Source organism: Aythya ferina (assembly GCF_964211825.1).
Source record: "Aythya ferina genome assembly, chromosome: 9".
Taxonomy (NCBI): domain Eukaryota; kingdom Metazoa; phylum Chordata; class Aves; order Anseriformes; family Anatidae; genus Aythya; species Aythya ferina.
In genome coordinates this window covers 21,592,074-21,618,830 of record NC_140305.1, presented here as the reverse complement: position 1 = coordinate 21,618,830, position 26,757 = coordinate 21,592,074, and the positions used below count along the sequence as shown (strand labels likewise).

Genomic DNA, 26,757 nt, shown 5'->3' with positions numbered 1-26,757 from the left:
CGTAATCCTTCCTCTCAGTACCTTGCTCAGCATTAATAAGGTCTCAGCTAGGGCACTGTGTCCAGAATTTTGCAATACAGGTACCAAAGGTCAGAGGAAGGACAGAATGACCAAGAGTCAAATAAAAACGTTTCACAAGGAATGCACTACCTATTTTTCCTCCCATTAGAAGAGCCTGCGCTGTGGTGGATAGATCTGGAGGTAACAGGTTTAAATCACAGTGAAGCAGGTTCATGTTGAATGTTAAGTGTCTCTCCAGTGGGAAAAATAAAATATTGATACAGGCTGCCAGGAGAATTGTAGTCTTATCACTGGTTATCTTTAAGGATGTTAAACAAACTCTGTAAGATGCAGCACTGATGGAGCCCATTGGCCTTAGGACACAGGACATTGGACTAGCTGACCTTCTGAGCCATCCTCCCGATTCATTTGCCAAAAACCCCGACTCCAGAAGATTTTCTGTCTGAACACACATGTGCAATGAGAAGAGGAAAGCAGAGCCATACTGGCATCCTCTGAGCTGCGTGCTGCAGGTAATGCAGAAGCTCAGGGCTGTTTCCCCTTCTTCAGGTTGACATTTTGGGCCAGTCAGGCTGTTCTCCACTCCTTTCTTCATTTAAATAATCAAAGTCGCCTGTTACATTAACCAAATAGAACCCAGAAAAGGTAATTTTTTTCAAAAGCTCCTAGATGAGAACATAACACAGAGGGTTGCACTTTGATTGCCGTCTCCAGGTATTAGGAAATGCATACAAAATTTGTGCCCAAGGCTTTGGAATACTATCTAGGGAAACTATTTATAGTAGGTAAGGATGTCTCAGGATCAGGCCTGTAAACCAAGCAGCAACTCCTCTGAACGCCGTGAGCACCATGTTCATTTCATGTCCCATGCCGAGTTTGGAAATAAGGGTCCCTCACTGTGTCTGTGAGAGGACACGTCACCTTCCCCTGCTCTCAGCTGCTGTTATCTGAGAGGCTGTAAACAAATCCTCACAAAAAAACAAACCCTCCAGATTTGTTTTTAGCACAGGAAAAGAATAAAACAATATTGACCTGGGAGCAAATCATTTCTCTTTCTCCCTTTGCTCGAGTACCAGTCACTTCTCCGTATCTGTTGTTGCTGTGGTGCCCGAACCACTCATTGCAGCAATCCTCGGCTCCCTCTCGGGTGGCTGCTAGAGCCCAAGGACAATTTGTCTTCTTGGAGTGTTTGTTGTTACTCCAAACTGACAGAAAATGGATGGGTTGACTGAAAACAAATGCAAGCAAAGGACTGTTGGAAGACAGCAAAAGAATTTTCAAGAATTCAGAAAATTTGATAAAGCCAAGAGTCCAGATACAAACCAATGCTCACATTCAGAAGAGGCCCAAACTCGGCATGGGACCTGAGCTACTAAATGAAGCACACTCAGGGCAAACAAATTATTCAGTTCTGTCAGGTTTTGAAAGCAACTAAGAACTGCCTAACACCTTATTCTGTGTCTTATTATTCCAAGTCCAGTGTAAATCACTGGAGCAGTAGAGCAGCATACTAATCCTCCCTTTTGGACGCACACAGATCAACTCCTGAAAGCAAAGTCAATGGCATAGATTTATCACAGGGATACATGCTATCCTGTGGCATAATCAGGAGCTAAAGGGAATCAGCACCACGTACAGCCCTGTCCTTGCTGGAGACACCAGGCTCCCATCCTTACGAACACTCTCTCACATGGATGATGCCACTTTTCTCCTCCAAGGATTTTTTTTTTTTTGTCTTTTACTTCAAAGTATTTAGGCTTTTCTCTCTGCAAGCTGTGCCAGAGCAGTGCTGTCCTGGCTGGTGTGCCTGAAAAATATGTGTTTAGCATGTGTCCAAACCAACCTGAGCTTGTAGGCAGAGACAGACAGAGCAGCTTCTCTGTGGATCCAAATTTTACATAAGAATGATTAAGCTGAAAGAATGAATCCTTTCCAAGCTGAGAGATATCTGTGGTTATTAATAGAGATTTTCAGCATCTTGAATAAAACCTTGCAATATCCAAGTCCCGATTTAAGCATTTATGGCTCTACCTAGATATGAAAAATATCCAGACACGTTTTCAACAGCTGCAGTTCTACCACATCTAACTCAAACACAGACCACACTGTTTTCTACGTAAGCAAGTGCTCCAGCCCTGGCACACACTTTAATTCTTCCCCGACAGCCAAGAGCCCTTCTCAGTGCTGCTGTCCCAGCTATCACACAGTCACAGACAATTTAACAGGGCATGCCTACCGAAACCAGTAATAAACCCAAACATAGGCGAATAAAACAGCTGTGTGCGTGTTACAGCTCGGCACTGCCCGGAGTTAAGGAGTTGATTTTTCACAGACCCCTGTCTCTGAAATCAGGCCACCAGGCTCAGCAACTGTGTACCACAAACCTTCGCTGTCTCAGCTACCAGAGGTTCTCCTTGATTTACTGCTAGAGGCTCAAGGATCTGGAGCACAAAACTTCACTTGCTGCCACAGCAAAACTCAAAGTGTCAGGGAGCAAATAACAGGACCAATGGCAGCAAAATTACATTGTATTTATGATTTGCTGTGCAAAGCAGTAACTCTAACCAAGCACAAGCACTCCTATTTTCCTTTATGGTCTAATCTATATGTTCTTGCACACGAACATCACCTCAGTAACTAAAAGGTATTTGAAAACAACGACAGTGTATTTGGCTCCAAACATAGAAATCTCTCTCTTATTTTATTGAAGTCTCCAGCTTGGGAATTCAGTCGTGAGAAAAAAGCTTTTAAGACAAGTGATTTCTCCTGACAATAAGGCTACAATGAACACCACTGTGCTGTCTGCTGTTGCCAACTGGAAGACCGGCTCAAAAGGCAGAAAATGCAGGGCTTCAGAAGCCAGTGCCTCAGAAATGATTCCATGCTCAGCCTAGTCACACTGAGGGGCAGATCTTCAAACACATTTGAAAGAGCCCATGAGAGAAACCACATGTGAGAAAACACAGGACAATAAGAAACATCAAAAGTTGTCCTACGGATTTAAAAGAAACCAAAACAATGCTCCCTGCCACTCACCAGGTCGGGTTGCCCAGGGCCTTGAATGCCTCCAGGGATGGGGCATCCACAGCTCCCCTGGGCAACCTGTGCCAGTGCCTCACCTCCCTCTGAGTGAAAATCTCTGTGTTGGAAAAGAAATTCAAGCTTATGAGTTAAATTTTCACATCCCTAAATTTAGAGGGGGTACAGAAATTAATATTCACTGAAAATCTGGCCACAAGGTGTGCAGATAATCAGCTTCTGTGGAGAGCACCATATGCTCAGTCTAACAAGCTGCATCTCCTTTTCAGGATCTTTGACTTACCACCAAAAGTAGAATTAAATGAGGTGCAGCAGAGCACGGGGCACACAGAACAGTACATACCTGCAGCCCCCAAGCCAGCCTGCAGTTTAAACAAGCACCATTTTAGGTCCCAGGAATGCCTGACCAGACAGGTCTGCCTCCTCTTTGTGTGGGTTTCTTACAAAGAGCCCCAGCCAGTGCTAAATAAAGCAGGCTTGCAGCTGTGAGCTCTTTCCTCGTCAGCACAGCGAGCAGGGTGAGGGAGGCACCATGAATTTCACAATACCTTTCTATGCAAAATGCTGAGCTTGTATGCATGGCCCCTCCTTGCTTTGGATGTTTCCTTCTCCTCCACAGCATGACTCCAAGAGGCCTCTCGGTGGCCTTTCCAAGCCTTAATATCAACATAGCAGTTATCTCGTTACACCTGAAGGATAATGCTATAATAGGGACTTGGGCTTAAAGGAAATTAAATGCAAGTCTTATGTGTGTGAAAGAGACAGGCTTTTGTTTGGTAAGATGCACGCTGCACTTAGCATTGTTAGCGAGCAATTACTTTAGAGGCTTCAGCAGCCTCGTTTATCCTTGGATGACACAACTCAGGCTTAGTGCTCAGTGCTAGGCTCACATTTAATAGCAGGATTTTTACTTCTCCCTTCCAAGATTTTGCCAGTGCTGAAAGTGAGAAACCCTGTGAACTTCCCTAGGCAAACAGATGCCATCCCGTGCTCCTTGCCCCGGGGCTTTTACAAGTGCCAAATCCCAGCAGTACTAAAACCAAGACACAGTTACCCTTGTTACCAAACTGGCCTCGTTTAGACCAGAATGATCCCACAACCAGCACGTTGCTCTCTATACTGAGAGATTTGTTTTCAGGTCTCTCTCTCCTGCAGACATCTCGTGCAGTTTGGGGCCAGTCACTTAGGATGACGAGCACATGTAGCCCATCCATAAAACAACAAGAATTACACCTTTTTCCCCAGGAGATTTATCCTCCTAAGATACTCCAAATTATGAGCTGATCTGGTGACCTAAGAAGGATCCCAGTCAGCCAGAAGAGTTTTGTTTTTAACACTGATCGGGGGCCAATTACAGTGAAGCGTTAAAAAGCAAGACCTACCTTGTAGTTGTGCTTTTCTCTCTGTAAATATCTCTACTATCTATGAGATTTGTTACACGGGAAATCATTCCCCTCCCTTTCTTATTCTGAGATGCAATTATCTTCCGATATTAAGATCACGTCAGCACACACTCCTGCCCTGCTCCTCTCCTTGCTTCCCGGAGCGCGGCACCTATAAACAGTCATTTCCTTGTCACTGGGGCCTGATAAGAGCTATTTTAAATGCTGAAGACTTCAGCTTACTCTCAAACAAAGGTTTCTGCGCCAACACGAGCGAGTTAGCCAGACTGCTCGAATCCCCTATTCCCATCTCATGAGACCCGTGTGTCTTTTATCATCTCAGAAGTGCCAATCCAATGCACCTAAAGCTGGCAGGTGCCTGCACCGCTGCCTGCTGGCATCCCCCTCCCAAGGGAGCCACCTGGAACAGCATCCAGAGGCAGGCAGGGTTTAACACAGCATCCCTGGTGAAGGGCCATGCACTTAGGGTGACATTTAGCCCTCGGATTTTCACGCTGACAGCTCAGCTTGATTTATTTTGCCATCCTTCCACTCCCCTCCTGGTTGTGAGCACTTGTGTGGTTTCCCCAGCAAAGGAGCACCTGGCCTTTGGTTTTACCGGGGACCAGAAATTCAGCGCTTGCCCTGGCTGCTCAGCTCTGTCATCGAAGTATTGGGAGAATATTAACCTTCTCCAACCCTCCTGCAAACAGAATCCTCGCTAGGCAGTAGAAAAGCTATGATTTGATTAATGCTAAGCATGGGGTGGTTATGGAAGGAGCGCTTCTTGTAAAGAAAATCAGCTCTTTCTTGTCAGTAAATGAATGCTAATGCTCTCTCCCTATTAAGGCAGACTACCTCTTTAAAACTTTTATGTCTTCTATATATCATGTTTTTGGAAGAAAGTTTTGCTATTTAAATAGCTGCCAGAGTGTTACGGGCTTATATGATTCCAATTTTCAGTACTTCATAAATCAGCAGACCTAAGATGCATGGGACAGCTGAGGCTTTAAATTGACGTCCTGTCTTTTTATGAACATTAAAATGCTTGAACTCATGACATATTTACACAGAAGTATCCCTGCTGCCTTGGCCAAATTGTTCCCGAAGCATAAAGTACTTTACAGGAGTGAACATAATGACGACAACCTGCAGACTTGTCCATTAAATTACCGAAGTGTCACAGCCAGGCCGGAGGGGTCAGCTTAGGATCAGGAGAGAGCTCTGCAGCGCCTGTTGCTGCCACATGAAAATGGTGGAAGTGGGCAAACCATCAATAAGACCACAAAATAAAAACCACACACAGAAAACCTACAGGCAGAGGTGACCTTGGAGATGGGGTATAATACATCCATCTTCATGTAAACGAGCTTGCAGAAGGCTGGGGCATCCCATGGCCCAAATCAACATGTGTTGGCATGGCGCTGTTGCAGTCACTAGATTCACGCACATCAGAAACATCCGAGAGCCTGTATCAAGCCTCTTCCTCGGCTCCCTTGAGTAGACGGAAGAAATCTCACCCCAATGACATCCTGGGTGGGTTTTGCCACTGCCTCCAGCAGATCCTTGGCACTACCAGCCTCTTGGAAGCACCTGATAGCATATTCCCTTCTGAGTGGCTAAAGGTGACTATGGAAAATACTGAACTGAGAAGGTTTGTTGTTGTTGTTGTTGTTTAAGATGGAGAGAAAAGGAAAATGTAGAAGTGTTCACCTTCAAGAAGCTGAAGGATCTGGTATCTCTTACTGAAGAGTGAATAAATCAAGAAGCAGTGGAATATGCCCTGAGAGAAAACACCATCAGACACTGAAATCCAACTTGTTCTTACCCAAAATGTTTCAAATGATCAGGCTTATTTTCCATGATAAAGTTTTGGTTTGTTTTGTTTTAAATATACAAACACACATATATATACACATACCCCAGAAATATCTGTACAGAGAGATACATATAAGAGCAAACACTGAGTGCTGGGGAATCCCAGTTCAGGTTCCCTCAACTTTTCCATCCTGCATTATTTTGAATGAAGATGAAATTGGTGCAATTGCAGGGACCTCTGAACAAAACGGAGTGACATCAACACCACAGAGCAGGACCCAACAAATGTGAGCTATCTTCAAGGGCCAGGTACACGTGTTCTTCTTCTAATTTACTTGTATCCTCCTGCATCTCTCTGCAATGGCAAATGCCTTTTCTGCCTCTAGCTGTCAGGATAACCTGTGCAAGCATCCCAAGTAATTGGAAACGCACAAACCTCTGAAGGTTTGAAGAGCACATCTGAGTGCAGAGACACAACCCAGAGCTGGATGCAATCAACCCCATTTCTAGAAGAGACAAGAGACTTTCTTGTAAAACTCACTATTCTGAGAACACAGCTTCAGTCAGTGCTCTGGCCCACAACCTCCACATACATACGTACACAAGTAACTTCATCAAGCTCAGGAGCTTTGCTAAAGAAAATGGGATTGCTTACATGCATACAGCAGTGGACATTTCTTAAAACTGCTAGTATAAATGTTCTGGAAAAAGGGGAGGGTGACTAGCACATGACAAACTTTCATGAATCAGAGCACCTTTTGAGGTTCATGGACACTGTAACTTCCTTTCAGGAGCACAGTTTATTGCACGCAACTGCAGTGAGTCAGATCTTTTCAAGCTTTTGCCTCAAAGTCCCTTTTTTGGGCAGCTCTTTTTGCACAGCCAGTGATTAAACATTTATAGATGGGGATCTACCAGTTACCTCAGCAGAAACACGATCTTCAGCACCTCACAGTTCAGTTCAGCCACAAATCAATCTGATACATTTCAAGAAGAATCAGAGCTGAACATTTACATATATTACCTAACTGGGCTGGCCAGCTTTTAATTACTACGTACCTCCTAGAGAGGCTGGAGCCAGGTATTTCAGAGCTACTTTCCAATCAGAGGGCATCAGTCCACTTCTCACCATGAAAAAAAATAAGCAAATAAGCCAGGAAAAAAAATCATCACATCATTGGAAACAACCCCAGGAGGCAGATGACAGCCTTAAATGATGTGACTCCTACTGGCTGTCTGTGAAACGATACCAAAGAAATTATTTGATTATTAAAAAACACCAAGTGAAAGCAAGCACCCTCTGGACTTAGTTGCTGGCTCTAATCAAATAAACATTGAGGCACATCCCTTATCACTCAGCCACACACTCTAAAACCTGAAAGAACAAAACTAATCAGCATTAATAATAAACTCTAACTTGCTCCTGGTAAGCCTCACTCACTTTTTAGTTATAGTTCCCCACTTAATAAGGTATTGCTTAAAGAAATCATACCCTCCCTCTCTCCTCCTGCCAACAAGCACTGCTAACAGAAGACATGTAAAATATTATGGCTATCATTATTGTCCTTGTATGAGCCAGCCATCCTGAATAGCTTCCCTTCCCTACAGCAACAGAGCTGAGTGGTTACAGCCAAGAGAAGAGGGAAGAGCAAGCTCTGCTATTAGTTACGCTCGTGCAAATGCCAGCAGAAGCCGAGCTTGTCGTTACATCGGTGGAATTACTGTTACAACCAATTCATCTCCTGGTCAGGGTGTGAGTTCATTTTTCTAAGCACCACCTGCTCACAGCCTCCTCGTGGACTGGGAAGCGCAGAAGTTGCACGGGACCGCGGCGTGCCCGAGCCTCCGAACACGTCTGGATTATGAATGAGGGAACTCAGGCGCAGAGAGATGCTGAAAGGCGTTAGGTGCCCACATGTGCAAGGAAATGAGACTCTTAAATATGAATGGAATTAACTTCCCTGCTCGCCAGCCAGGCAGGTACATCTGCACTGCCTTCATTACACAGAGAAATAACAGCGTAGACAAGAAGCGCCTGCTTTTAAGGGTATTTTTGGCACTTCAGCCTGGGTCCGCCTATCTCAGGCGCTTGATTGAGGCTGTTAAATAGTGGCCATTTGGCAAGCCAAGCCCCTCTAGAGAAGCCCATCACCCTCCATTGACTACAGCACTCCTGACCACGGTCACCTCAGCTACGTGTCAGCAGTTTGATGGCAGAATTTCATCGCTGACTTCCCAAAATGTTAATTCTCCAGAGCTGAGCCAGGCAGCTGTGCCAGGACGGAGAGGAGCCAGGGCTGCCCCTGCCCGCTGCAGGCTGCCCACCTGCCCCAACACCTCCCGCTCCTGGCCTGCCCCACAGGCAAAGCTGGCTCGTGGCGTGTCTCACTCATTTGCTGCTCAATGAAGATAATAATTGCAATCACGGTTAAGTAATCTCCAGATAGGGCACTGGATGTATAAATTCTAACACCAAAACAGCCGCAGACACACCCACGCCATCATGTTCTCACTCATGTCCCCAGAAGAGGCTTTTTAGAAAATTAAACTTGGTAGAGGCATGTAAGAACCTTTCATCTCTATGAATATGAGTTCAGACTGCAAGCATAAGGAAATATAATAATTTGCATAACAAATATACACCACAAGAAAATGCATAATCAGCACACACTCGGTGGGTATTTTTGATAATGCAGGAGTGCAGAGGTAGCAAGCAGAACAGTAAAAAAAAAAAATAAAATAAAATCTCGGTATATCAGTGCGCTTTCTCCTGATCTAGATTGGGAAATTTAGCAAGGCATTCTGTGCATGTGCTTTTTGTATTTAGCGCTAATTAGCAAGGTTAATCCAAGATCTGTCTTGATCTTCCCAGCTGCTGTGAAGCACCTTCACTGACTACACAACACTTTGCAAAGCACTGCCAATTTTTAGTGATCAAAATCTTAACTGCCGTTTTGTCTGCAGTTTTTGTAAAGACACAGCACTGTCTTTAAAATCATAAAGTTTAAAAAAATCCATAAATAATAATAGCATTTAACAATCATTTGCGGATGGTGTTTGCTCTTCTGGGTAGGAAATGACTTCTGATCTCTGAAATCCAGGGTCATATTTGGTTAACATTTTAAACTTTTCTCTGGATCAGGAAGATAAGTGCCTAACCTTTTCTTTTCATTTTTCTTCTCTTTCTTCTTTTCTTCTTTCTTTCTTCCTTCCTTTCTTCCTTTCTCTTTTCTTCTTTCCTTCCATCCATCATGTCTTTCTTTCTTTCTTTTTCTTTCTATTTTTTTTTTTTTTTTAATGAAGCTGAGATTTGCCTAAAATAATGTGATTACAGCAACGGGACTGTTGGACTGTTGTTTTTTTTACTTGCTAGACTGGTGATATAACTGCAGCAGAGCAATCTAACCACTTTGATGGCACCTTTGATAGCCTACACAACAAAAACTCTGCTATTGCCTATTTGCACTAAAGTAAGCCCAGTGTCCCATGGCTGATGTCAGGTCCCTCTTCTGCTGCAGCTGAGTTTTTGCCTGATAGAATAGAATGCAACAGAATGGAGAGATCGAGAAAAGACATTTTATTGCCCCTTTGTTCCTGGGAAACTAAGGCACAGCAAAAAATGTACGGTATGTCATTATAAATCTTTCCTATCAAGCAAAATGTGTTTCAGTGTTACCACAGGAATATTTTGCCCAGCTTCTCAAGAGAGTGTTGCTGTGGCTCTGCATCAAGCCCAGCCTCCCCTCATTCCTGGGGCCGTGCTGTGTGTGCCTTCCCACAGCCACCTGCTGCACATCACCACCAGGTCCACGCGTCGCATCCCAAGTGAGCACTGACGCCTCGCCGACTGGAAATATCTTGTGCTGATCTTCTCAGGCCTCTCTCATGGAGAAAACATCTTGAGGTCAGGAAAGCAAATGTTTCCAGGGTGCCCCCTCTGCAGCTGTCCTGATGAGGTTCAGGGAGAGATGCGAGGAGAATGAGCTGTTTTTCCCCTCTGAGCTGTCCCTGTGGTAACAACAGTAACTGGTAGGGTCCTTGCCCCAGCACCACCAACCTTTATGCATTGTTCCACATCAAGACAGAGATAAGGGATGGCAGAAGCCTACACAAATCCTGGAGAAGGCTGTGTTATCTGTATGTGCATTGCCATGAAATGAATTCATACCGAGTGCGCTCACAAGCAGTCATTAAAGAACACTTCACTGAGCTGTTTTGCTCTTCCTCCCCACGCTCAAAGCTTACATCCTTCTGACAAGCGGAACATACAAACCTTCTGTCATTCCAGTGCAAACTTCATGAAATTAAGTGGTTTACATAGCTACAGCCAAAGGTTAAATTCACATATTTTCCTGCTGACTTCACTGGTTTTAACCTTTGAAGTTTGGTTGTGAAAATCCCTCGCCCTCCCACGTAAAACAAACAGAAAAACTCAGAGAGCAGTTCTGTATGGGATTACACCGGGATGTTTGAGAAGGTATTATCTTTGTTTCTCTCAAAGTGCTGCAAAAATGGTTTGCATCCCTGTAAAAACCCAAGACGTGCCTTTCCTACGCACACTTGTGTACACATCTGCACAGGGGCAGGGCGGAGGGACAAAGTGCAGACCCCCCAGTTCTAAGATACACTTGTGCCATTCCTCTGCCAGCCTACGTGATACACCGCCTCTCACAGCCACAGCTACTTATTTGTATCCAAAAATGCTTCTTGAGCAGGGAAGGCTCCCAGCAGGTCAAGGACAGGACCGGGATGTGCTGGCACACCAGGACCAGTGGCAGTCCTACACAGACCGGTGAGAGCAGCACCGGTATGAGGAGCTGCTGCGCACCTCAGGGCACAGCCCCGCAGAGGAGTCGTCCTGGTCACGGCTACCTGGAGGAGGGATGGCAAGATGCAAAGGGAAGGAAGTTTGAAGGTGTCTTCAATAGGTGAAAGGTTTGTTCTTGAATCAGGTTAAATAAACAGACAAGAGCCTTACGCCTAAACTAAAGTGTTTAATTCATGTGGCTAAACTCGAGACTGGGAAGGCACTGAGCACTCACAGCTGTTGAGAGTTCCTTGTCAAAACCCAGCACTGCCCATCTCTCATTAAGGGTCTCCTCTCAGTCTAGAACATGTTTGTGCTAATAAAGACAAGGTTTTGTATGCCACATAGGCTGAGCAACACAGAGGGGCAGAGCTCTACAGAAAGGGCTTCTTGGAGATTATCTCCCAGAGGAGGGATGTTGGAGCAGGCAGGGGTTGTTTTCCAGGAACGTGGTACAGAAAATGGCATTCAGTGTTCTCCAGTGAGGGCTGCTGTTCGGAACAACAAACATATTTTTGCTCAGTTTAGGTGCATCCACCTCCTTAATCTTTAGCATTCTCCTGACGGGAACATGAAATGCCTATAAAATCAAATGTATCTAAATTCTGCCAAGATCTGCAGCATCTGGAGCTGAACACAATGTGCCCTGCGGCCTGGATCTGTTGGAGTTCCAGGCCCACTCTGATGCCTGCTCTGAGCTTGAGCAGCTCATTGAGAAGAGCTGAGAGCACAAGTGCCACTGCCTCCTGCTCAGAAAACATCCTCATTACAGAAAACGTTAATATTGGTAGCAAACAATCAATTAGAGGAACAAAGGAAGAGTTCAGAGCCAAGACTAGAAATGCAGCTGCATCTGTTCCTGGTTTGTCATGAGTGTCACCTTGTGTTTCTTGAAGGTCAGATCCTGCTCTCAATGCATAGGCATCGGTGAGAGCTGCGTGCATACAGCAAGAAGAGAGTGAGATCCTGTAGCAAAATCATTTCTGGGCACTTCTCGGGCCTGATGACAACGCTTCTGACAAGGGAAGAGATGCAGAAGCACATCCATCGATGCAGTAGATAGCATATGTCAACATCAGCTCTTCCCGTGTTTATGAAGAATTTGATTGAATAAAAGGCTTGGCAATAAACTACATGAGTGATTCCAGATTGCAGCACACATATCCATCACATGCCTTTTCTCCCCCAGAGGATTATATTTCACCAAATTGGTGACACGTGCTAAGTGCCGCAGACTGCCGACCACACACGCAGCACAACGGTTCCCTCACTGCTCCTTCCCAAGAGCAGAAATCCTCTGGGTTCCCCAAAGCCACTGCATTTCACGTAAGTACCTTCCTCTGCCTTCTGTGGGAACTCGGCAGGGATATATGAACTTGTGATAGTAAAACGTAATTTGTTCAGATCCTTGCCTTCAGGGTGAACACTAAGATGCTGCCATCAGCCAGAAAATTTGTGATCTAATCTAGAGGCAGCGAGGCATGCCTTTTCTCTGAGGCTTTTGGAAAACAGAGCTGGGTTCCCACTTTTACATGAGCTAGCAATTTTATTTTATTTTTTGAAGAGCTAAACACTGTTCATCTTTGCTCCACGGGGCAACGGGCTGAGACAGAAAATCAGGCACATTACAGAGGGCTCTTGGCCTCTCTATCGGCAGTTCCATGCTCCAGATGGAAAGGCAGGTCCCATGGGGACACCCAGTTTGGTGCTGGGGTCCTGCCAGCCCTGTACCTCAGCTGCTGCATGTGATGGTCAGTCACAGCCACCAGAAAGGGGGAAAAGTGCATTTTTGCAATTCATTTTTGTCATAGCTGCCACATTACGTGTTTAGATGGCTGTTCTACAATTTTCCGTGCACTTTCTCCTTAGCTCTCCATTGTCAGGAGTGGTGCAGAATAATACAGCTATAATGAGTGATAGGAGGTTTCAGCTGCAATTTTAATGCACAGCATCCCATTTCACCTGTTTAACCCTGCCTCCTGTGGAGCGTTAGAAATGGGCTTAGATATCTCACGCAAACAGGCCAGGGATCTTTTTTTTTTTCCCCTTTTTTAGAAGATTTCTGGATAAAGTCTGCTTCTTCTAGCAGAAAGAATCTTTCACTGCGAGGCAGCACTTGGAAAGGTTTCCTAAAGGTCACAGAATGGAACCGAGAGTTTGAGCTCCTGAGATTTACACTTAGCTCTTGCCCTGAGCAGTGATGTGTTACAGGGCTTTGCTCTCCTTTGCCCTGGTGTACAGGGATGAGTGAGAACCATGGGGTTGGAGGTGGCAGTCCATCCAGGTTGTCCTTGCCTGTCCAGCTGCAGCCAGGACACAAGCCCCACCACACAGCCCTGGGATGATGGTTTTGTGAGGGAGGCACCACCCCAGACCCTGGCAGTTTGGATGAGGAGCTCCTTGGTAGAGGGGTTTTCAGAGATAGCACTGCCCTGTCCCCAGCTGATCTCCCACATAATTTCCTGTGGTGATTTTGTCCCTAGGAGATCACCCAGAAGATGAGCACTACAGAATTATGGCCTTCATCAGTAAGCACTGGATTTGGGGCAAACAAATTAGAAACATCCCACGCTTTGACAGATCCATCCCTTCTCCTAAGGGCAAAAGTTTCCCCTTTCCACCTTTTTTTTCCCCTAGGGGCTACAGGAGACTCAACAGCGAGGTGATGCATGCCATCTTTGCTCACTAAGGTGGGCATATTTGCTCAATGCTGTACTTTTGGCCACAGGGAGCTCCCAGCTGTGCCAGTCACCACAAGACGGGAGTTTCACTTAAAATCATCGCCATTCCTCCTTGCTCCCTGGGGTTTCTCCTGTGCAGGGTGGGGACACAGAGACCCAAACCTGAGGCACGGAGAGGAAACGGAGCTGGTCTGTGGCAGGAGCTCAGCACTAACTGAGGAGGAAGCGTTGTGGGTAGAGGGGGATAACGCTTCAGAGATGGAGGTGTCCTACAGCAGCTCCCTGCTGCTCGGAACCTGCACCCATCCCCTGCAACTGCTTCAGTGGGCCTTTGGGACACTCTGGACTTAGAAAGAAAACAAAACAGACTATCCCTTGTGGATCCCAATTGCCAGAGAGTTTCTTAGCCACACCATAAAAACATTTTCCAAGCGTTTTTACATTCTTCCCTGCCATTCACCACACGAACACGAATTTCAGCAGGCATCGCGTGGTGGCCAACAAACAAGAAGCTACGGGGGGCCCCGCTCGGCAGCCGCCTCCTGCACCCCAAGACCACCTCGAGGACCACCGGGACCCCCGGGGGGCGGCAGGGACCCGGGGACAGGGGGACCGGGGACAGCGGGTCCCGGGGTCTCGGCTGACCAGAGGCGGGCGGCGGCCGCGGCGCCTCAGCGGGGGCCGGGCGCCACCTGGCGGCGGCTGCGGCGCGGGGCCCGCTGCCAGGTTGGGGTCTGTGAGGTGATTTTTTTTATTATTTTTTTTTCCAGCCCTTTTTTCCTCTCGTTTTCAGTCAGCTGCCCCCTCTGCCTCGCTCTTCTGGGAGCACGGTAGATGGGAGGCGAGGCTGCGAGGGGATTAAAGGGGTGGGGAGTGGGAGATGACCACACGCCACACTACAAGCACCAGGCATTGTGAGGTGCCACCATGAGCCCAGCAAGGCCATGGCAAAGGGTGGTGATGGCAGCTGTGTGGCCTCTCACAGGCACTGTTGTCTCCTCAGCACCCCCAGGGCCTCAGCTTTGGCACACCTTGGGCAAAATTAGGCTGAGGTTTCTCCTCATGGCCGCTGGGGAAGGAGAAAAGCTTCTCTTGGGCTGTGACCACCAGCACCCTGCTTAAGCCTTCCACTGCCAGCTTCACCTAGTGAAAAACAAAGACAGACCCCGTAGTACCATTTTTATGGCCTCAGCACCTGAAGCACCATCCGTGGGCCTCCTGGCACTCCTCCACAACTTTGTGAAATGGGGGGAGAGGAGAGGATTCATACTAAATTAACAAACCCTCTCCACCTGAACTTCTCACCTTCCACAGCAGCACTGCCTCACTCTGATGAGCTGCTCGGCTGCCAGACGAGTAACCCTGATGATTTCCACAGCCCCATGGCCACTGCTGGCCTGGTGAGGTCTCGGTGGGCTCCACATTGCCCTCGTCCTGTGCCTGGGCAGGTGGCAGCAGCACGGGGCAGGGGCAGTGCATGAGGCGCAGTCCTGGGCGCAGTGAGGTCAGGGAGAAATTTCACCACTGGCTTCAGTGAGCAGGATTTCACTCCTGGAATTGTACGTCTGGAACAGGAGAGACCGCTTGGGTTGTGTTTGTAAGACACTTTGCTCGGTGGCTGAAGAGCTTTTGCCAATACCAGGCTGGGACCACTCCTGGAGCACCCTCAGGCAGGGGGAGGTCAGCTCACAGGCATGGAGATGGGTTTGGACACTGAGACCTTAAACACCTCTGCATAACCAGCTGTAAGCCCAGCGGACAGAGGGGAGAGAGCTGCGTGATGCCCATTCCTCGTTTCCAATGGACCTTGTGCGTCTCATTCAGAAAGCGGTGGAATAAGAGCTGGCAGAAAGGACTTACAGGCGTTTATGTTCAGTTCCTGCTCTGAAGGAAATAAACTCTTCTGGCAATTAGAGGGAGTCAGCAGTATCCTGGAGAGCGTAAACACTTGCAACCAGTAATTACAGATACCACTTCCCCATCTGAGCTGCTGAATGACTGCTGCCATCTGATACCCCTCCACCCCCTCCACTTTTCTACTTATTCAAAAAACAAAAGAAAAAAAACCACACACACACACGTTATGCATTGCCTGAGCAATCACAACCCACCATCTGAGACACATTGGACTGTATCACTGTTTATATCATGTCAGTAAAGATGGTGTGAAATATACTGATTTAAGCCATTCACATGGAATTGTGTCATCCAACTCCACAGGCTAAGGGACCTAAGAATATGTTAGGCCCTAAACTGACGTTACTGAGGACTCATGACTATGCAGCACTGTTGGCTTTCAAGGTGAGAAAAGCTGGAATGTAGAAATGGAAATTTGGATTCAACTCTCTGCCATTCCCTGAGGCACCCATGGTTGATTTTGGAGACTCTTCCCAGCACCGCAGCCTGAACGTACAGACTAGATAGTCCACGGGGTCTAGAGTGAATATTTGTGATTTTGGGAGGGTTGCTCAGCCTCCTAACTGTGACAAGGGAATGCAGACAACTGCTGCAGAGGCTTTTGTGGGGCTCTCAGATAAATGAATTAAACCAACTGCAAAGTTTCCCCCACCACTTTTCAGACATCTCAGGGAACAAATCTGTCACCACAGCGCCTTGCTGCCAGCCCAGGAGAGCACAGATAAGATGCAGGATATGCCCAGAAGTAGCCTGCTTCCCTTATTGGCATGAGCTGGTCTGCAGCTGGGAAGCTATCAACTGACTTTTGCGGATGCCTTGTACAAACATTCACATTTCTCTGCTGACCCCATTCATATTTGTCTGTGTGTTTAAGCCACTATAGCTGGTTGAGAGGGAAGGGGGTGATCCCAGACCACACAGTGCGATGCTACTGATGCTCCGAGCTCACGACCCCAAGGAGGATCACAGCTGGTTCAGGGCTGGGGCACTCGGCATGAACAGAGACTACAGCAAGCATGAAGCTTACCGGCTTCTACATTACGTTGTGATCAGTGCTGTACACCTGAACAGTCTTACCTCAGAAGTGCTTTTTGGAGAGTGTTAGCACAATCTCAGCCCCTTTTGAGGATGCACTAAACAAAGAGTGCTGTTCCCATATAACAGGTGAGTGAGATGCAGACAAATGGACTCACTTGCCCAAATGTCACTCCACATGTCCCACCAGCAAACTCAGCACCAGCAGTTACACCCAGCCCCATTGACTTTGATTCTAGCTGTTTTCCACCAGATGGAAGTGGCTTAAGGGTTGAAATCCCACCAAAGTTGCGTGATAGAGGGTCTTTCCAGTACAGGAAAGTTTTCATAAGATATAAAATTACAGCTTCCCAGAAAGCTGAATTTCCCTGAATTTTCAGAGGAAATACAGACATCTCTTTTTTTTTTTTTTTTCCTCACAGTTAAGAGAAAAGTAAACTTCACAAGACAGAAACATGAAATTATTCTGTTTCCATACAGTTGAACCACTTCATTTTGATGATGTCAAAACAGCCTAAAATATTTATACACAAAAGAGTAAACAGATTGACCATTTTAATAAGCCAGAATGAAATTAATTTGCACAAGGAAGTCAGAATGATTTGTTTTGACTTTCTCCTTTAAAAATTGTCAAATCACCAGAAACCTGAGATTTCAACACTAACAAAACTGCCTTTCCCCAAAGGTAATTCTTCCAGCCTGTGTTTTAGACCGGCTCTTCATAGAACAACCAGACTGACTTCAGCCCCATAAATACCCATTGCTTCATGGATATACAGAATCATAGAATCACAGAATGGGTTGGGTTGGAAGGGACCTTAAAGATCATCTCATTCCAACCTGGTGCCATGGGCAGGGACACCACCACACCCCCGACAAAAAGTCCCTCCCCAGCTTTCCTGTAGACCCTCTTTGGGAACTGGAAGGCCACTGTAAGTTCTCCCCAGAGCCTTCTCTTCCCCACGCTGAACAACCCCAAATCTGCCTGTCTTCATAGGAGAGGCCCTTCAGCCCCTTGACCATCTTTGTCTCTGCTGGACTCTGCAGTATGACTTTTTCCCACTTTAGCACCATATTTTATGTTTCACAAAATTTCTTCCTCATCCTATCAAGTTATGCTCTGAAATATGAAAATAGATCAATTCAGAGAGGACAATTTTATTTCAAACCTTGTTTTTTGTTTTCATAAATGTCTCCTGTTTAAGGTTCTTAGCTGTTTGCATACTAAATAGCCTGCCTTGTTTCCATTTTGCCACATCTTTGTATTATATTACTTTTACAGCTGACAACCGCTTTTATACTGTGGGAACACTGTAGTGTCAAAAGCAGATTGAATTTGCTGATTGTTGGAGTTCTTTGTGCTGCTCGCACAAAATTCCTTTCCCCTATAATACATCTGTTGTTTGTATATTCGATAAAGTTAATATCTGTGAAATCAGTCATTTCCCCTAGGTCTAAATTATACTGCAACAGACAGAAGATTGACTTCATTGTATTGACAAGAGAGAACTCTCAATGCTTATTATTTGTGGTGACTTGGAGAGATTACAAAAAGCACACAGAATGGCTTTATCAGGGGAGTATATTTCTATAAAGCTGATAAGGTGATGTGTGCACAAACTTCAACTTTTCTTGAATTTTGCTGAGGAAGAACTAAAGGAATAGCATAAATCAATGTATCATACCCTTCCTCTCTTCATGCCAGTATCCTGTTTAACACTGATCTCGTGCAATATTTATGTCTACATAAATAATTCAGGAACTAATTAATCCAATTCTTTTATAATTGCCTCTTATAATGGCATACAGCCCAAATCCCAGCAGCTTAATTGCTACTTAATGGAGATATTTATGACACCAACACTAGTAAAGAGTATAGGCGCTCTCAGTTATTTCAATTAGGAATGAGGCTTAAGCTACTAAACTCTTTGGATTTCAAACACCTCTGAAGTTCTGATGTTTGGCGATGCACAGGTTTTTCATTTCAAAGCAGGAGGTTTTAGCTCTTGTATTTCATGTGACCATATTATCGGGGCACAGGACTCAGCACTCATTTCTTGCAAGATAACAAAACTTCAGTACCATTTCTCTGCTGCTTGGACCCTAGCAGGAGGGCTATGTGTAATTTTGGTCTGATACTGCAAGGTACAACCAGGTTCATCCAGAACACCTCGTGGACATAACCAGAGCACAGATCACCCCGAGCTCAATCTGTAAGCCTTGCTCAGCGCGTGGGAGCAGCTTGAACATTAAGGACATCTCAGATGGGAACAGGATGGCATACACCACCAATCCTGTCTTAATGAACCTCTTGACAACCCAATTAGATGCTTAGATGGAGAAAATCATTAAAATGGGGCTAAGTGCCTGCAGCAGGGTTCTCCTACAGGAATGGGAGCCCCGTGCCCAGTGGTTCTGCACCGCCCTGGCTGGTCCTGCAGAAGGGAGGATGAAGGTCTGGGATTTTTCTAGGCTGGACAAGTTTAGGAATTGGTTGTGTTTATTTGCCACATGCAAATACGAGGTTTAATAAAGCACAACCTTGCTGTAGATGCAGATAGAGGCTTAGCGAGTATTTATAATAGTTACCTGCAAGGATTGAATAACCAACTCCGGCAACTAACAGTAGATTAGAAAACACTTGGAAAGGTCAATCAAGTATAAAGGAAGCCTCCAGGGCATAGCATGGAGCTTTTGCCATTGTCACGTCTGTTGACATTCTGCTGTCTTATTTTATGGGGCCATTTAATTAGGGAATTAAGATCACAAGCAGTCATGAATAATCAGGGATCACTGGTCACAACCTTTTTTCTGCAGTCTATGTCTCCATAGTGGAACACTGCCTTGATTTTAGAAATAAGGGAAAATTAGCTCGCCGCTGTTTCAGCTCATCCCCATTTCAGTGTAGCAGGCTCATGATTTTCCCATCATCCCTTCAGAGGAAAAAGCAAGAGAAACCTCACAAAAAGAACAAATGTTTAACGGGCCTATCTAATTTGATAGTTGTTCTCTTAAACACGCTTTCAAGCGAGTAGGATATTTCCAGAGCACAGTTGGACACACACTTCCTGCTATACGAGCATCTCGCGAGGTTGTCTCGCACAACACTTAAAATAAACCTCCCTGAAAATATGTGAGTATTCCTCGGAGCGCCGTATAATTAAACTGGTGGCGTCTTCTCCTTGCGTACATCGCTCAGCTCTCGGGGTAGCAGCACACGTGCTCGTATGGCTCAGCTTCGAGAGTAAGGGAAGGGGGACAGCCTGGAGCAGCACCCCGTGCCCTCCAGCTCAGGGTGCTCACGGCCTCTTTTAGGACTGTGTCACGCCACCAGCCTGGGAGAGGTGCATTTGGGGGTGATTGGGGCGATTCTGCCCTGGGTGGTTGCATCGGTTCAGCTTGCTTCAGCCTCAGAAACAATGAAGCTCAGGCAGTACCAACAGCTACGTGGTTGTACGCATTTTGGATTCCAAGGACTGCATTTAGTTCGACTTGAATGCATTCTCAATTGATTTAAATTAAGGGAAAACAAACAGTTCTTAAATGAAAAATGAACACCCACATTGGCTGGCACAGGTTTAACTGTGCTCGCAGAAAATCACTCCTATACCAGTGCAATTTTCCCGTTATAAAGAAGTTCTAGAACGGTAATGGCTTTCAACTTGCAAAAACACAACACCCTGAAACTTTGCCCTGTTGCTTGCAAAGCGTGCTGTACCAAAAAGCACTTGGTAATTAGAGGGATGTGCCAGTATGAACACAGAAATCTCATTTTAAAACATTTAAAAGCTTAAGTATAGAGCATCAAACTGCGAGTTACTTAGTTTTTATGATTGCTTTCATCTTTACTAGCAGCTAAAGACACCCTCTGATGCCTTAAACTAGTCGTAATCAAGTGGCTTAGTCAGTGTGTTGTCATGAGACCTGGCAAATTTATTCTATTATGCTGCTGTACCTGCTGGATATTTATGTGTCAGGGTCCTACAGCCACCATTTCACGAGGGAAGGCTCCATAATCACACCAAGAGACTGGGAATTTGGATTCCTCGGTGTCTTCTGAGCTGTAGGCCAGACACGATGTGCTGTCCCCAGAGTGAGTCACCAAATCCCTCACCCACTGAAAGCCCAACGGCATTGCTAAGAAATTGCTGCAAAATACGTCCACAAGTGCTCAATAAAAGGGTGACTTTGGGGCATTTATCCCCTCACCTGCCTGCTCTCCCTAGGGCATTTTGCTGCTGATAAGGTTCTCTGAGGTTCACAGTGAAATGCACTGTTAAGAGTGTTTTTATTGGTGTTTACAGGTGGTTAAAGATTTAATCCATTCCTCCCTGACCCCAGTCACAAAAATGGGAAGCTGAATTTGAACTAACAATGCTGGATAAGAGGTAGTACAGAGGCATTTATGAGGAAATTCAAGATAACGATGAGTTGTTACTAAAGGTGTTTTCAAATACACCCTTTTTATTCGGAGAGAGGATTTCATCTCTCTGGAACTATCCAGCTTTTCAGGAAGACAATGAAACAACCTGCACCCCCACCCCAGGACCCAAAGGCTGCAAACACCTCCATTTCTAATAATATTCCAGCTTTGTTTTTTCAATAAAAAAGGAATTTGACCTTCTACATGCATGGTCCTAGATCTTCCCCTTCCAGCCCCAGGTGAAGAGACAGGGCAGACAAGCATTGCAGATCACCTGGACAGGCATCACGCAGCCGTCAGGAGAGATCCCAGGGGACACCTCTTAGCCCAAATCCCAAAGGGAGCCTGGAGGGAGCCGGAGGGAGCATCAGGCTTCCTCTCCCATACCTGCAGAGCGCTGGGCAGACAACAACTGCCTGATTTTATTCTACTCTCAGTCTCTTTTTCTTCTTCTGTTTCTTAATGAAATTCTTCCCAGGGAAAAGGACATGAATAAGCCCTCAGAGAATCCCATCTTTTTTAGGATTATAGATCTTGTTCCTTTCTTTTTTTTCTAACTTCATCACCACTGGCAGCCATACCAGTGCTGTAGCATACCAGGACAGTCTTGGGGAGCTGATCTCCAGTGTCCTGACATATTCTGGGTACCAAATATCCACACTATGCAAATTCAAGATATGGGAACAAAACTGAGCCCTGTACAAGGCCTCTCATGAAAAATGGGAAGAATCCCACGGCAGGGGAGCTCCCGTGCCTGGAGAGCTCTCAGCTGGTATCCTCTCTGCTGCATCCCAGGTGGGCAACCTAGCCTATGACTGCTGCATGTAGCACCAAGTGCAAGAAGCTGTTGGGATGAAATTTTCATCAGAACAGCTCTATATGGCTGCAGTGTTGAACAAAGCACTTTGCAGAGACAGGTATTTTATCCCCCAAAATGCTGTGAGTTTAGTAACTCCACTAACTTGGGTGGGAGACGTCAGCTTTTGGAGCTGACGGTGATTTATCCGCTCTATTAAGCCCAATAACAAAGTGCGCTGTGCTTTCAGGGAGGCCAGAAATTAGGCTTTTTGTGAAAAGGCAATGGAAGGATAGAGGTTCCACCTCAGTTACTCTGATTTAAATGCAGAGGAGCTCCTGTGACGACTTTTGTGTTATTTCAGCTCCAAAGGAATGAAACAGAGCAGCGCTGTGCCAGCGCACAGCAGTGCTGCGCCTGCTTGTCCTGGAAATTGGAAATGGTTAAAACAAAAGCATTTTCTTTTGATCACGGAATTGCTAAGTATATCTTAGAAATTGCTTGTTCATTTATCAAAAATAACCAGTATTCCTTTTTGTCATTTAATAAAAAGGAAAACAACACGTGAATATACAAAAGCCTTTGGCACTCCTTACCTTAAGAATATGCTCACCTGGACGCGTGTGCCTTTTGTTTCTGCAACTCGCTCCAGGTACACTGCAGCTACCACTAAATAGCAATATCCTGCCCCCCGTACTGAACAACCCAAATTCCCTGGTAATTTCACAATCAACAATGCCTGGCGTTAAGGATTTCATTATTAAATCTGATTGAATATGATTAAATATGGCTCATGCTTTCCAAAATGGGTTGCATGATAGATTTAAATGAACTCATTAGTGGTTAATGCAGCAAAGCGCTTTCTAAATGCTAATGTTTGGCTGCCTTTGGCTCGTTAATTAATTTGAAGATTGTGTAATTATCAGAGCTTTCAATTAGCATACGTCTACTTCTTTTTATTCCCAGACGACAGTTGTTTGCGTGTAACTATTGGAAATTCAATTATATTTATAATAAAAATAGGACATCAAACTGCCCAAACAAGCACACTCTGCATGGGAACAGCATCTTTTCCTTTAAAGTCCTTTTTTATTACTGTTATTTGCAAAAAGAACACAGGCTCAGCAGCTTTGTCTCAGCACAGAGAGGGGATAGGAAAGTACACGGCTTTGCCAGATAATTGCATACCTCTGAAGAGCCGGGTAAGGCAAGTAAGGGCTGAATAGTGCTCAGAGAGCAGCAACAGAGCCCGGCTTGTTTTTTCTCTCTTCTTTTCTTTCACCCCCTACTCTCTTTTATTTTTATTTTTTTTTAATTCTTTCTTTTGGTACTTCACCTTTTGCTTTTAAAGACCAGCAGCAATGAAAGGCAGCACTAAGGCACAAACATCCCGTCCAGAGCTGATGAGCTCGGGTGTAAGGACGTGGCACAAAGTGGGCACGCGCCTTCAGTGCAGGCTGCGAAGGTGAAACAAGCAATAGATTTACTGGTAGCTCTACTGTAAATGACACCAAAGCATGGAAATGAAGCAAAAATAGTCTCTTAAGCAGATATTAGGCACAGCGGTGGGGCATAAACGCAATAGAAAATGAGAATCAACCCAATTGTCAACCAAAGCTTGTGCCTGTAAGTGAAAGGCACGGATGAGGAGATGCAAGCACTTCGTAAACACCAGCATGCAGTCAGGAGGATGTCACAGGGAGAACTTCTGTCTGAGTTTCTTGGAGCTGTAAGGCCCTTGGGTGGAAGGAGAACAGCTTTATCTCCTACAGGCATTTTGACTGACAATAGCTAAAAAATCAGATGGGTGCCTGAATCATTTCTCCCACCTTTTTTAAGAGGCTGTCTGATTTCTCTAACAAGCCTCTGTGGTTGTCTTCACAGCATGCACTGAATTTGCATCAATCCTTACAGCTTTAAAGAGGAAACTCATTTGTCATGGGTAGTTTTGTTTCTGCTAAGTAAGGGATTCTCTGCTGTTATTATCTGGGGCCACAACCAGCTGGAGCAGCAGCACTACAGCCGGCCCTGGGGGTTCGTTAGCATGCCTGCGAGTCCCTGAAAGGAGGGAGCCCTTCTCTGCCAACAGCTGCAAGAGCAGCCACGCAGTAACACATGGAATAATTAATTCCAGTAAGCAACTATTACATTTTCTAGAGAAACAGAACAACTTCATTTTTTCAAATTGTCTATTTGTATCTCAAAAAAAAAAAAAAAAAAGAAAAAAAAATAATAAAAATCCAACATACATCACTTACATAAATCTTCAAATTAGTGGTGGGTTGTTTTTTTGTTTGTTTTGTTTTGTTTTTGTTTTGTTTTTGTTTTTGTTTTTAATTGCTATTAATCATGGCTGTTTTACCTATGTGCTTTTATATGGATAGCGATGATTTCAGAATGGGCAACTAGGAACCAGGCATGATTAAGTAGATAACTCCTTTTATAACTCCCCCAAAAACTCAACCTCCCAAATCTTGATTCAAATGAAAAAGGTAAAGGATGATTTCAAAGCAAGATGCATCACCTTTAAGTTCTAAGCTATTTGTTTTGATGCAGAACAGTGCTTAATTCTTTGGTTTTCACTAAAACAGGATGGGCAATGAACACAAAAACCACCAGGGCTTTAGCTGGGAAGAGAGAGGGAAGGAGCAGGGCTCCTGACACCCGCGGAGACTCTCTTGGGCTGATGAAAAATAGATGAAACAAAACTGACTGCTTGGATTAGTTAGTGTGAGGCTGCTGACATGGAGAGACTCAAACAACAGGCCATTCCTGGAAGATATCAGCATCTTATCTCCGTGTTTGCCAGATGACAGCCTCTTGCTGCACTGCGATCCCTGTAAACTTCTCTAGCTCAGCTTTCAGCTCCAGCATTTCTTTCTCCTTCATGACCCTTTTGTGACATTTTCTCCCTGCTCCACCATTCATCCTCACCCCCATTCCCTTGCTGGGATCTGCTTCCCTTACCCTACACCTCCATCCTTCCTCTCCCCACCTGCCTGCCTGCTTCCCTCTCGGGCTGTGTTTGGGGTGTCCCTGCAGGACCATCGCCCCAAGTTGTGGCACGTGGGGTCCCTTTGCTCTGTGGGGACACAGCTGACGTGCAGAGTCACTCACTGCCAGGCCTGGAGGGCTGAGGTCTCCCCCCTAAGTATGAAAAAGATGCACCGTCCTTACTGAGCGGCTTCAGGGAAAGGTGCAGCACGGCTTAGCAGGACACCGCTGAAAAATGCCAGCAAAGCAGCAAATCTTAATGGAGAACAGGCATCGCTTTAAATCCTGCATTTAATGCTAATGGCTGAGGGCTGTGCCCCGGGGAGCAGGGGAGCGGAGCAGGCAGCGCTCCTGCAGGACAGGCCAACATATGGAAAGGTCTTCAGCACATGCAGCTGATCCCAAATCCCTGGTGACAGCTCTGCCTGGGGAAGTTTCCCTGACGTCCTGCAAAGGTGACAGCCTGGTGCTCTTCACAAAATTCTCCCCTGTCCACCTTACATCTACATCCACACCGATGCACCTGCAGTAGCAGCAAACGGGATTTCTGAGGAGCCCTCCACCCCCCAGCAGTTGCAGGGACCGCAGTCCCAACACATCAGCTGTTGTATCTGCCTCTCCATCTCCTTTTTTTTCTGTGCTTGCAGCACACTTCGGCATCTTCACTTCTGCAGGCCTGCACACTATCATTTACTCAGCAGCCGATGGATCTGACAGGCTAATCTTAACTTCTTAACAGCTGTGTTTATTTACTAAAGTAGTAAATTGTTTCCTCCAAAGCACAGAGGGGTTGGTTTGAACAAACTAACATCTCTGCAATTTGGTGAGATTTGGTGCTTGCACATGCTTTCTCTTGAAACTATACATTTTTCTATCACTGAAGTATCTGAATTATAGGCAATCTTGGGATCCAATCTTTGTTTTAATGACTCCTCCGGCTGCTGTTTTGTGTAGAGAAGAAGGCAGGCTGGAAGTACAGCAAATTGGCTCACAGGAAATGGGAAATAATAACGCCACTTATGCTCTGAATCTGACTGACTACATTTGCTCCCGTTCCGAGGCACTTTTCTGTTTGCGTGGCGCAGTTTAGCTCAGACTGCCCAACGCACCGCCGCAGTTCGTTTTATCTTTTTCCATGCTTACAGAAGCCGGACACCGCATTGCTGGGTGCCAGGGGCAGCACGATGGCTCAGAAGGGGCAGTCGGAGGCCTTGGGAGAGCCACCCCAGCCCAAATTGTTACCCATTTTGCTGACTGTGGCCTTCCAGGCACGGGGAGGCCTGGCAGCGGTACCAGAAGCACAGGGAGCCCAGGCACAGCATGACTGCCCCGGCACCAGGGGCAGGAAAAGACATAAGAAGGGCAGGGACCTGTTGGATCGAGTCCAGAGGAGGCCACAAAGGTGGGATAGGGGCTGGAGCACCTCTCCTGTAAGGACGGGCTGAGGGAGCTGGGGCTGGTCAGCCCAGGGAGGAGAAGGCTCCGGGGAGGCCTCGCAGCGGCCTGCCAGGGCCTGAAGGGGGCTGCAGGAGAACTGGAGAGGGACTTGTCAGGGGTTGTGGTGATAAGGCAAGGGGAAATGGCTTTAAACTGACAAACGCAGCAGCAGCAGCCACACTTGGACCCGAGAGGATGGGTTCAGGTCGCTCTCTCCCATTACAGGCAGGGGGGAACCCGGAGCTGGAGGCGATCTGTATGCCCAAGGCGCAGCACATGCAGCAGCACAGCTTCAGTCATTCCCCACGTCCCTCAGACAGAGAGACACAAGAGCACCCTCAGGTGCCCGTTTGCTGGAGAATACCTCCAGAAACCTCAGCACGCCTCAGCTTGGAAACAGCAGCACT

At 46.0% G+C, this 26,757-nt stretch overlaps 1 protein-coding gene and 1 long non-coding RNA gene across 2 annotated transcripts in view; both read right to left on the bottom strand.

Annotated features, from left to right (window-relative positions):
- The window catches only part of LOC311441320 (uncharacterized protein), a gene marked incomplete at its 5' end in the record, with an annotated part of 135,847 nt that extends 131,095 nt beyond the window's left edge, over window positions 1-4,752 (bottom strand). Inside the window, 2 exons of the mRNA XM_084529275.1 lie at window positions 3,404-3,499; window positions 4,686-4,752. Of these exons, the coding sequence (XP_084385401.1) occupies window positions 3,404-3,499; window positions 4,686-4,752 (163 nt within the window). The remainder of the gene's footprint in view (window positions 1-3,403; window positions 3,500-4,685) is intronic.
- Window positions 4,753-9,822: 5,070 nt separating this feature from the next.
- Window positions 9,823-14,987, bottom strand: LOC311441685. Its single transcript, XR_014696153.1, has 2 exons — window positions 14,924-14,987; window positions 9,823-10,268 (listed from the first exon to the last, which is right to left on the bottom strand). It is a non-coding gene; the product is annotated as an uncharacterized lncRNA (long non-coding RNA).
- Window positions 14,988-26,757: the final 11,770 nt, after the last annotated feature.